Genomic DNA, 13,081 nt, shown 5'->3' on the forward strand with positions numbered 1-13,081 from the left:
CTAGCTGCTCTCTCACATAAAGAGCAAAGTCTATTGGGACTACAAATGAGCAGCTCCTTGTCTTTGTGTCTACACCCCCATGAAAGTTCTCATCTTAAATTAGGTTGATGGGTCTACTACCATCCATCAGCTATTCCCATCTTTGGCAGAAGAAGTGCTGGAGTCATGGAAACTATTACAATTCTCAATCCTCAAAACAGCCATGAAGCTGCACAGGGATCTTGGGAGAAATTTCCTTCAGCTTCCTTTCTCCCTCTTTGTGTAAGTTCAGCACACTGGGACCAGAATCCATTTCCCTTGTCTGCCAAAGGGAAGCTAAGATACTGAGAATGTAAGGCTCTTTTGGGCTGTGCTACAAAGAAATGCTACCAAAGCAAAGGATTTTTTTTTCTTTTAAGGAGATAGTTGCAACGCAAGTCCAAATTTCAAACAATATTATTATCTGTGTCCTCAGGGTGACAAATGGAAGCTTTCTTCTGTGCTGACAAATACATGTGAACACAAGCTATCAGATCTCTATTCATAATTAATGTCACAGTGGATGGAGTGGCCCATCTGGGAGACATACATTATTTATAAACTTGAAACTGACCCACTGTAAAGCCCCATGAAGGCATGTTTTCCTCAGCAGCTGATGCTCTGCTCCGACATTATGTCATAACAAGCATACTCTCCTGGTAGCATTTAAGTATTGTTGCAATTAAAATTTGTACCATGTAACAATTTGGGCAGAAAGTATTATTTGTAAGGGAGTTCTTATGCCACTGCATTTTCTCTTCAAACAGATGGACCAGCCAAGAGCCTATAGCTCTTAATGAAGCTACCCACGGAATCTCAGGGTCTCACAAAATCCGTGGATCAATTAGACAGAAAAGAAAAGCCTCTCTCATGAAGTCCTGTATGCATAAACACAGTAATTTTATTCTGAAATCAAGTCATCTCCTTGATTTCAAAGGGTGCTTGGATCCCAGACGGCAAAATAGCTCAAGATTTGTTTGGCAAGTCATTGAGAGTTCAGCAAAAAGGGTCAAGTACCTTTAGTTTTGAAGGCAAAATTGCACAACTTGCATACATAAGGCCGGACATCAGTATGAGTACGGATATGTTTTTTGAGCATGCTTGGCTTTTTGCAGCGAATTCCACATTCTTCACAAATATACTTTCCTCTGCCACGACCTCTGACATAGACATAATCCTCGTTTGATTTATACCTGTTGGAAGAGAGCAAGCATTTCAGTCATATAGACTCTAGGTGACACAAATGCGCAAACACCACCTCTATGCATTTGATCCTGATCCTGTATATGTCACATCCCAATAAATCCACAGATGTCCATAGGAACTACCGAATTTTCAGTCTGGAACTCACAAAGTATTTGCCTTTCAGGGAATGCACTGGTGTTTTAATAATATGAGACCAAAGGGTTGCTGTAGGCAACAGCATGGACACCTTGTCAGGAAACAGACTGGCTGCCATTCCTATAGACACAGCACAGCTTCAAATGCAAGTCTGCAGGCTGGATTTATTTCAGCTATCTGCAGTCTTGTACAACACAGGCACCTACCACCACTGAAAACAGCACAGTTTTGCGGCACCGTTCATTTAACTATTTTAGTGTATTTATCCTTTGGGACCACATAAATCACATGCTGGAAATGCCTGTTTCTCCCCATTAAGCATAAAGGGAATACAGATGACTAGCAAGGATTTATACTACAGCTGCCTGAAGTTCCCGAAGATGGATCCCTCCCTAAGGGAAACCAAGCTGAGTTCACTCAGGTATGTGCCGCTTTAGAAATAAAATGGGAACTTCCATACTTAGCAGAAAGCTGTTAAAGGAATTTTTCTTAGCACAGGCGTAAGCACTCCATGCTATTTTTGCTGATTACATAGTGCATAGTTAGATAATAAGATATGCAAATCTATGTGAAGCTCTACACTGCCTTTATGGACATGATAAATTGTTAATACTGAAATCTAAAAGGGCTCAGGGGATCTGCTGAGGCTGTTCTGAGGTCTGAAGCGTGCTGGGCATTCCCCGGAGGGAGAATTTCCTCCTCATTCACCTGAAGTAAAATCCTGAAATTGTGAGAACTGGGAAATAAAATTGCTTCTGCCCTCTGTCCTCCACTGCCCTCTTCCTAAGCCGCACAAAGTACTTTCAGACAGTCTGTGGATGCACAGCCCACAAAGTATCATCGCTACCGACAGTCAGTGCTTTAAATAAATAAGAGATTGCATGAAAGATGCTGTCAATGTGATGATAACTCTACAAGAAGGAATTTTTGGGTGGGTTACAGAGTTGAAACATTTTTCAAGTGTGCTTTTCTTAGATGAACACTTGTTCCATATGTTCAGCAATTTCACTGGGGATATAAATACTGAAGCTAATAGCTTAGAAATAACCTGTCCTGTTCTCGTGTCCATCTTGTTACTTGTTAAACAGAGCAGCTCACCTTTCAAACGTGGATGACGAAATGCAGGATTTTTAATCTCCTTTCCAAAAAAGTTGGCCCCTTCCCTTTGCCTTCATTGTCCCTGGCACCAGGTGCAAAACTGACATAGTTTAACGTCATTTAATATTTAGCCAACTCCCTAGCAGGTTTGGGGTTTTTTGTATAACATTTCTGGGGTTCTGCTTTTCTGTCTGTCCCATTTCCCAGTTTCTCCTTCATACACACATGCCAATGACTCCTAGTTATCTCACTATCCACTGCTTCATCAACTACCTCCAGACTTTCTCCCACTGACATAGAAAATGTGCATTATAATTTGAAAGACTGCCATTTTATCTTCACCTCTCCTTAAAGTCTGATTTTGCTGTGATGGCGTCTACCATATCATCCCTGATTGCTACTGGGAAGATAAATGCCATGTTATAACACGTGCTTTTCTGTTGCCCCATCTCTGCTGTTCCTCTGCCTGACCTCATTCCACAGGCTTCTGTCACCCATCAGATCCCACTGGGCACAAAGACAGCTAGACAAGATCTATCTCTTTATCATTCATACGGATGGGCCTTGGCCATAACTGACCCTGACTCTCTAAGTATGCTTCACCATAACAAATGTAAGAGAAATGACACACAGAAATCTAACATTTAAGGAAGGCTTGCTCCAAAAAATGAAACACCATAAGACTGAGTCTATGGTGATTAATTTTCCAGACACCAGGAATATTAGATCTTACTATTAACTCATGCCTCTCAAAACTTTCAGTAATTTCCCCCTTCTGACTACTTGACTTTCATATAAGGAATAGTCCTTATAGGACTTATAGTCCTAGGTCACTGATGCGCTGAGCTTGATTTGAATGAAACTCTAGAGTTAAAAAGCATTAACAAGCCTCAGAGTTCTGCAATTTTTACTCAAAATGTTATTTTATTGGGGATTTTCAATTTGAGTCTATTGCTGATAGATATAAAAGAGCAAACACAAGCAAACTGTGAACTCCTGCTGTCAGTTGATAATGTCATTAAGCCAGATGTCAGATGAACGGGCACATTCGCCCTGTCCCTCCTTTCTCTTCACTTCACACCATTAGTAACTAACTGTACTGCAGCAAGTACCGAACCTCAAATTGCTGCTTTTTTTTTTTTTTTTTTTTTTTTTGAAGGAACACTGCTTCATATCCCATCAGGATTTTGGAGTGTCACGGATAACAGAAAGCAGATTTTGCGATTCAGATAATTTCATTCAAATCAAGCCACCTGCCAGAAGTAATAATATTGTTGTTAGCTTCTTCTTTCAAAACTCCCTCTGCTGTGATGCCTACAAACTGCTTGATGGGCTTTGGTGCAGTGAGGTGCTGTGACAGCTACTTTTTACCTCAACCCCATTCATTCTGTTCCTTCAGCTTCCCCCTCACTCTCAGCCCTGTCTGTTTGCTTTTTGCCCACCTGCCATACGAGCACCCCATTCCCCTGGCACAAGGGAGCTGCACAACAACACTTGCCTGCCCAGCAGACAGGCTTCCACACAAACCAAAAACTGGCAAACACAGGTCTCTCTCAACTATGGATTCTGAATTGCCTTCTTCACACTTACAAACAAAAGCAATCAAGAAGGATAAGCAAATCTGCTCCCCAAGACAAAGGAAAACCAAAATGAACATACCCTAAAACAAGGTACTGCTGTGCACGCTTGTCTGTCCAGGGGAGCAAACATGAACAAAGACGACAGACATTTGCTACACAGTTCAGTGAACTACTTGTGTGTGCTGACACGATAAGAAGATGAACTTGATAAGAGTAGAGCAGAATAGAGAGGGACAGAACAGCTCTACAAACAGCCAAGAGCAAGCAAGCATGGAAACCCACCCGTGTTAAAAACTAGCTTTCAGATGTCATAAAGAAAAAACCCGAAGAGAAGGACAAACTCAATCGTCTGGACAGAAAACAATGACAGACATAGTGATAAAGAATACTAGAGCCACTTAAAAAATAGCCAAACTAATGAAGAAAATAAATCTACTCTTCCACAAATAATTCCTATAAAATGTACAATAAAATTATGATGTATAAAGAAAGAGTGGAGCCATTAACACTACATCATCTTACTTGCTGTAGCTTTGCAGGTTTTATGCTCCTACTAGGGAAGTCCCAATCTATTGCACAGATTATTTGTCTCCCTCACTCCAGAAATTAATGTGTACATCAAGGTTTCTTATATTTCGTTTTACTCAAAGGATATTTAAACACAGCCAAGTATTACTAGGAGACATTTCTAGGTGACCTGTGAATTACATGACTTTACACTGACAGTTTTGCAGACCTTACTGGTGTACAGGGAAAGTTAAGATGGTGTAAGTAACATACAAAGTTTCTTAAAGAAAGTATTGGTAGAGATGTATTTTTCTAGAGTGATCTCCTGCACACACACACTGATCTGAATCTTCCTTTAAGTTGCTTTTCTTAACACACTTTTACTTTTCTGACCTCTCATCACGCAACTTACATTAATGCAGACTATCTTCAGCTGGGTGATCCAAATTCAGAAATGATACATAGTAAGAAGCAGGCAAATTTCATACTTTGAAGTGGGTGTGAGTGGAAGCAACAGCTCTTTAAATTTCTTGTAAACTTAGGCTCACCCCTGAATATGGGTCACTCTTTTGTAGCCAGCTACTGTCTTGGGTACTAGGACAACATACCACTACAGAGAAGAGGGTGTCTTGGCCCGCATACCTATAACAATCTCCAAAATAACCTTTTCAGTCTTTCAGGCAAGATGTAGGTTATACTCCTTCAGTGCTGAGAATGCAAAGAATCGAGAACGTTCATTTCACAGTGACTATTCAAGTGGAGCCAAAACACATAATGTTAATGAAAGACAACTGAGATTTTAAAGGGTACAAACTGACAGAAGAAAGGTATGTACGAATTTCCTCACACCTCCATCCTGACCTATGTAGTTATCCTAATAAAACAAATGCTGTGAGCCCATCTGAGTTTGGTAAGACTACAAAACACAGATCTGTTCAGCCACCAGAACATTCACTAGTAACAGGCAAATTAATTGCATAACGTCAGAATTCAGTGAAAGAAATTTAGCAGTACTTTCCATTTTAGAGTATACAGAGGAGGCAAACAAATGTCCATTTAATTTGTTTTTTTTTTATAACATGCTTCATAAGCCTCAAAGCTTTCAGGTCTCCTTTTTCCCTTTCTTTGTTATTTGTTTCTGTTATCACTGTGATAGATGTGAGTGATAGATGGCCATAGTAAAATCAAACACTATTTTATCAACCATACATGACACATCCATTGTTTAGGCTTAGATATCATAGATTTCATCGTCATCTTACATTTTACCTCTAAAATCCAACTTCAGTATATAGTATGAAATTATAAGAATACGAGTAAGCAAGCCTAGCTAACCCATTCAAGTGAGCGGAGGTACGTAAGAGTTTAAAAATGTCAAGATAAACTCATGGAAACCATTAAACACAACTAAATGGTATATAAAATGTTAACTGTTTATCTATTTCATTATGACTTAAGAATGAAAGTAAAATTTTAAAGTGAGTGCTCTCACACGATAGAAAATACAATTGTCCTGATAGTAAAGTAGAGCCAAGAGTATACAGGCACCCTGCCTGTATTATTATTACTATCTATTAAGACAGAAGAGGCTTGGGAGCTACAAGACATGGCAGGAATACAGGAGAGTGTTCACATCCTCATTAATTCATATTTATTTTCAATTCTCTTTAAAATGACAGGCTAAGCTTGAAAATTCCAAGTTGCATTTTCTTACCCTCCTTCAAAGATTTTAATTCGTATCGGCTCAGTTTGTTTGGATGTAATGTCTTTATCTCCATGAATGTCTCCTTTTACTCTTTCTTTTATAATATTCCCCACTACTTTCTTTTCAAGCTTGCTGCCAAACAAGAAGAATGGCTCGTGTTTCATCTGTAGAACAAAGTCAAGGAAGGGTGTTACTGCTGGAGCACACAATAAACACATACTTCATTTCAAGTATTTTTAACATTCCAGAACAAAGTCAAACTCTCATTTTGGGGCAGCCCTATAAGATGAATTAATTTATCCCATTTAATTTGACAAAGAACAAGAGAGGGGGCAGCACGTACAAATTTTTATGAGTTTTGACATAAAAGACAGCACCATGTCTTTCCTCAGAAAAAAAAAAAGGGAAAATAGCGATGGAAAAGCCTTAGAAGGTAATTTACTGCCATTACAGAATTTTCCCTGGCAACATTATCTAATGCCTAGTCCATGAGGAAGAGGTGGTATGTAAAAGACATTAAACGGATCTGCAGATCTTTACTCAGTTTTAACTCTAATCTTTACTTACGAATGCACATAGATGTTTGTGTCTGATACTGTTTGAATCAGCACAAGGCAAAGCCAAAGGACAAAATAAAAGGAGACAAAGTATCAGGCTCTGGCACACATGAAGGGGGGCTTTAAAAGCCTCACTTTTTACAGCTAATTTTGAAAACGGAAATAGAGACAGCAGATTTAGCAGAGCTTGCAGAAGGGTAAACTGAGGCTCAAAGGTTGTCATGGGAAGATGTCAACGTCTGATTTCCCAACAGGGAAATTTTGTATTAAAACAAAACATCAACTTAAGTTTCAGTTTACTAATATTTTCTCAAATAAAGACATACAAATTTATTTTTATTAAAACTTATTTACCTGAGCAAACTGCTTCCATGCACTTGATGATGTCAGTTTACCGGCTCCAGGTCTATGCATAGCAGCCAGAGTGTAGATTTCCGTGGTGGTTTTTTGCTTGGACCTTAAAAGTGCTAAAGTGGTCTTTGTATTTAGCCCAGATGGGTTTGGGTTACATGAACTTATACACCATGAAGCATAAACAGAAGATTTGAGGGTTGGTTGCTGAACGTAATTGGGCTTTGTATAGTTTAAGAAACACCAGCTCACAGTAGTAGTAGTGCGCAGACTTGGGAATTGAAGGATCTGCTGAAAATCTGCTACGTCTGTCAGAAGAATGGTTGAGCTTGTGACCTTCCCACTGGTATTCGATGACATCTGGACTAACATCCCAAGAGGCAACTTTTGATGTTTCAGTTGGTCTTCTGTCTGAATTTCTCCTGGTGGCAATGAGGATCTCTGTGGACTCATGCTCATATCTGAGGCTGTTTCATCCACATCCAACTCTTCTGGTGAGTCTCTTCCTTCAGAAGGGCCACTGGACTTCTGCCCTGGTGACGCGGAATCAAAACTAGAAAGTTTCTCCCTGTTCAGTGGCAAAACATCAGCCGTTGGCATGCTGACAGGTGGGAAGTCTTGCGATGATGAGGATGACAGCGGTGAAGAGGATGACACGGATGGCAGATTTTCTTTTGGCTCAGTAGCACAGCTCTGCCTTACTAGTTGAGGCTTCTGCATTCTTGGAAAATCTTTCTTTATATCTGAATTAGTTAATTCAACTGCACTTAGCTCCTCAACTATCTGCCCATACATTTTTTCTTCTTTGACTCGTTTCTGCTGTTTGGTCTCCATGAAGAGCTCCAAGCTGCTGGCAGGTGAAAGCATTCGTTTGCTTCCTCCCAAGGTAGAAGCTATGTCAGAACTGGAAGGCAAGCACAGGGGAATCGGTGGCTCCAGTCCAAGTGGCAGTGTCTGCGGCACTTTCCACAAAGGGTACTTTTCTAGCCCTCCATGATGACCCAACATCTGAGCTATGTTAAATCCAATGCCTTGCATGGTTGCATTAGTTGCCAAGGTTCTTTGAGAAACAGTCTCATCAACTTTACAAATGACAATTGCAGGACTGTTGGTCTGTCCAAGGATCTGGGAAATGCTTGTGTACATGACACTACCGTAGGATGGCACATGGGTTTGAATCCTGACAGGAACAACTGTTCCTGGCAAAGACTGTGCAGATCCATCGCTTGGGGTGTCAAAATCTGTCTGAAGATGCTGCTCAGAGGAGGTATCTGTTGGTTTCATGCTATGGTCTGACTGGTACTTAGCAAGAGTATTTTTTGAATACTGCCCAGACGTTCCTGAGTAATGCTGGTATGTCTGCTCTTTAGCGTGCACATAATCGGCTTGTTTCTTCCCAATAAGCTCTGGCACATGTTCCAGGTGATAACTAGGAGGAACATCCGTTTGGAAAGGCTGTTTGACATAAGATTTCTGCAGCTGATGTACAAAATGATGCTGGAAGTGTAGAGGTTCTGTGCACGACTGCCACAAGACAGGCTGCTGAGACGGTGGCAAGTGAACCATGCAGACAGCTGGATAGGGGAACTGAAACAAGGTGCTATGAATAGGGGGAAATGGGACTTTTTCCTGATGTGCAAATAGCTGCTGCTGCTCTGATGGATGTTTGTTAGGAATATAAGGTGCTTGTTGAATCAAAGGAGTCCTTAACACTTCCGGGCTGTCTGCAAGAAGAGCCTGTTGCTGGGCAAGGTGGGATGAACTACTACTAAGCTGAGTACAAGAGCCAACAGCCTGTTTTCCAGAGTCATCTACCTGAATGGGCTGCAGTACGGAGGAAGGGGAGTGATGCCAGGCAAGCTGGGAGGAGCGAAGACCAGCTTGTGCATGCTCCATCTGCTCCTGCTTTATACTTTGTTCTGTGCTCTGATCAGTCTGGGAAATCTCTGGAAAACCACTGAAGGAAGCCTGGCGAACCAAGAAGCATTTCTTCCGTTCTCGGGATGGAGAGAGTGCCGTAGTAGGTGTCCCAGCTGAAGAGGCATGAGACAGGCTCCCATAATCAAAGGATTTACTTCGGATCTCTGGGATTTCAGCAGTGTGAGGACAGGGCATCTGTTCAGATGAGCAGCGTCTCATTTCCCTCTGATGGTGATGCCCAGGGACGGAAAGTGAGTAAGCACCAGCTGGAACTGTTAAAAACTCAGACTGTTTTCCAAAGTCATCTTGTCTGGGAGGCGTGACAAACTTCATGCTCTCTTCTCTTTCAAAGGACATTGAAAAACTTGAACTGTGGGACAAGTTACTTTCTTGGCTAGGGCTGCGAGAGAGGCTTGTACCTGTGGACTCAAAGCTGGATTCTCCAGAGGAGTGCTCCATGTCAGCCAGTCGTAAACGCTTCTTTTTGGGTGGTAGCTTTTCAGCTGGAAGTTGAGAAAGGGTTTCACTTCTCTGAGGCCACTGGAATTCTTCAGTAGGTCTCTCCTGCTCTTTACTCTGCACTTCCTTATCCTTCTCAGGCTTGTCTGGCTCTTCCGTGACACGAATTTCAGGTACCTGTATGTTGTGCTGGCGAACCAACCTGGGCTGTATATGATAGGGCTGAGGCTGCTGGGATGGAGACAGCTTACTGGTGTCAGCATTTTCTGTCTGTGGTGCTCGGTCTGGGCTCATTGGGGAGTCACAAATCTCACTCTCACATGTTTCAGACGGTGAATAGATCTTTTCCTGCTGGCATGCAATATGCTCTGTAGATTCAGACCTTTCAAACGAGTTTGGCCGGCTCAATGAATTTGTGTGCTGAATGACAGAGATGACATTTCCAGGGGGCTTTCTAACCAGTGATTCTGCAGTCTTTTCTTGCTCTGCAGTTAAGGATGAGTCTTCTAGAGAAGCTGCCGGGCTTCCAGCATGCAAGTAAGGCCTGCAGATTTCAAAACGCTCCACATGGCAATGGGCAGCGCTGTCCAGACCCTGAAGGGCAAACCCACTCCTTGGCACGTCCTGAATTTGGGACTTGGGATCGAAGTCCAAAGGCTGAATTCCCCCAGTGGTGCCACTTGCACTGCTGCAAAGCATGGGACTGTCTTCCTCATCTCCAACACTCTCCTCTTTCCGACGCTTTCTGTTTTCAAAAGTTGTCCCAAGTATGGATGGCACTGCTTGAGACTGTCCCAGTGGATCAGCAAAGTACTCTCCCCCCTTGATCATCCCACCTAAGGATGGGGAGTCCCTGTAATTCTGCTTCTGAGTTTCAAATTCATCCCACTTTCTGTAGTGCTTTCCACTGGCATCATAGTCATAAAAGGTCTTGTCTCCTTTCTTCTCTTTCAAGGACTGTCCTTTGTCACCTGCTGCCTGTCTGCTGGAAGCAATAACAATATTTTTCCCTGGCCTTCCATGATAGTCCGAATCTGAGTGCCCCTCCTGCACAGAGGGCAGTTCAAAGGCTGCCTGTCTTCTCAACATCCTTTGGTGGGATATTCCCACTGTTCCGGGGTAAAATACATCATCTGAGCCAGTCATCTTCTCATCAAATGAATGGCTTCCTCTCAGAGATGGGGGAATACTTAGGCTGTTTGCAGAGGAGGTTGGCATGGAGTTACTTCTAATAAGAGGAGAGGAATCTACTGGGGGCTCTAGAAGGATGGGCACGTCCCCCTGCTGACTGGCTTGATACAGGTTGGATTCACTTTTGATGGATGATGTAGTGGTCTGGGATTGTCTAGTTTCTGTATTGCTGTCTGGATACACTTGTGTAGATTTAACAGTGCTAAAATTACTGGAGTCAATGAGTTCTTCTTTATTTGGAGTCATCTGAGAAATATGTTCCTCAAGCATCGTGACATCTAATCTGTTATTTAAAAGAGGTAATGGCTCTGCTTTGCCCTTTCTACCCATTAAACTGTGTTCCTGATTTGTTGTGGCTGCTGTTACTGCTGTCCTTTGATTAATCCTATAGAACTTCCCAAAGATGATCTCCTCATAAGACTTTGCATTAGTATTTGGTGGGCTGATTTGCTGCTCAGCACTTTCTGAGCGGGAGAAATAACCAGAGTCAGTGCTTCCTTTACTGTGTGGGCTCAGGAGGTTTAAAGACTGCTCAGAATCTTGCCCTTTTTTCTCTGACAGTCTTAGTGCAAGTCGCTGCTTAACTGTATGAGAGTCATCAGACTTAGTACTTAAGGATGGGGTTTGCAACATATCAGAGCCAATATATGGGGAACTCTCACTGGGTAACTGAATTCCACTTTTAGGGATAATCAAAATGGGCACTTTCATTGGCCCCACCAAGGACTCTTCCATGGAGGAGTGAAAACTGCTCCTGCCAGCAATGTCCAGGGGGAGCTGTGGGATGGGGCTCAGTTTGTCAGACCCTTCCACTAGGAGTGGGGTCTCCTCATCAGTGTCCGTGCTCTGCTCGCCATCTGAATGTATTTCAGATTCCACATCAATGTAACTGGCATCTAGGTCCAATTTAGAGACTGCTGACTCTGTGAAAGGTACCAATCCTGCTTTAATTGCATGGGCATGTGACTTCCTGTGCTTGTAAAGGTTGCTCTTCGTCTTGAAGGAGAAACCACAAGGAACACAAGGGTATGGTCGCTCCCCAGTATGAGATCTAATATGCTTTTTAAGTACACTAGGTTTGGCACAAGCCCGATTACAGTAAGGACAAATGTACTTGCCAGGTTTTTTGGGTTTGTGTTCCTTTTTGTGAGCATCTTCTGATTGTTCTAAAGATTTCTGTGAATATTGGCTGTATGCGGGGTTCAAACTTGAAATCTTCTTCCTGGAGAAACCTCCACTATGGCTATGCATATGAAAAGGAAACAAGTCCTCTGAGGCAACTGATTGCAAGTGGCTAGGAAACTGCCATGGAGGGCCTTCCAAGCTCTGATGTGGCTTTATGTTGTGCAAGAAGCCTTGTGGCAATGAATGCTGTGGGAAAGAAAGTGAATGTTGACATGAGTAAGGACTTGGACGATGCTGTGGATATTGCTTCTCCGTGACTTGCTGTGCAGCTTCATTTGATGAGACCAGTTTCCCAGAACTAAAAAGTTGTGCTGATGCTGTGTTTCCTATTTGCTCATGATCTATTTGTGGTTGCCTCTGTACTTCTTGATTGCCAAAAGTGCTCATCTTAATAACAGCTGAATGTTCTTGCCTCCATCTACTTGGTACTTTAGCAGTTTCTCCAGACCTTGAGGTAGCTTTTTGCCCTATAGCTGTGTCCCCAGAGTCCATTTTGTTACACAAGGTCTTAAGTGCTAGTTCACTTGAAAGCTGTGCAGACACATGGAGTGTGTCCAAAGCTGTGCTTTTTAAACTTTTGTTGCTCCCATTTTTCCAGGGCTGTTTTAAGTTCACAGACTTCTCTTTCTCTTTGGAACTTTCCACGCAGTAGTCTATAGGCATTAGATTTGTGTCTGTACACTAATGTGAGTACTATGCAGCTCTGTTCATGGCAGGAACTTTCCTAAACAGTTTATTATACATCTGCAAAGACTTGTTATAGCATCTGGACATTTTCCATTGTTATTAAATAGTGAGATGCAGAATGACCCAGAGATATTTCTGATCTACTAGAGCAAAGTTCTCTTCATCTCTTCCATGGTGACACAGCTATCTGTATGGAAAAATCAAAAACAAAGAAACCCCACATGCAAATTAATACAGCCATGCTAAATAACATCGATGCAGTCAGTTGCACGTTTATTGAGGCTTACATGAAAAGTATTGAGGGACTTGAGCAAAGGTAACTACACTTCACAAAACTCCCTTTTGTGAGCAGACACAGTAAAGATTGGCTCCAGAGACTGCACACAAGCATAATCACTACTTAATGAAAGTCCTAGGAACAGAAAACAGAGATCTATACTTTCCAAATTAAACAGTAGCTTTGGGAGGCTTTCTGGGGACAG

General features: G+C 42.1%; 1 protein-coding gene across 1 annotated transcript; it reads right to left on the minus strand.

Moving 5' to 3' along the window:
• Positions 1-1,035: 1,035 nt before the first annotated feature.
• On the minus strand, positions 1,036-12,575 carry HIVEP2 (human immunodeficiency virus type I enhancer binding protein 2; the record flags this gene model as incomplete). The annotated part of the gene is made up of 3 exons (XM_008947977.1): positions 7,161-12,575; positions 6,259-6,413; positions 1,036-1,211 (listed from the first exon to the last, which is right to left on the minus strand). Coding segments are annotated over exons 1-3 (5,746 nt in total), but the record flags the coding sequence as incomplete, so codon positions are not given.
• Positions 12,576-13,081: the final 506 nt, after the last annotated feature.

Source organism: Merops nubicus, unplaced genomic scaffold (genome assembly GCF_000691845.1).
Source record: "Merops nubicus isolate BGI_N331 unplaced genomic scaffold, ASM69184v1 Scaffold53109, whole genome shotgun sequence".
NCBI lineage: Eukaryota > Metazoa > Chordata > Aves > Coraciiformes > Meropidae > Merops > Merops nubicus.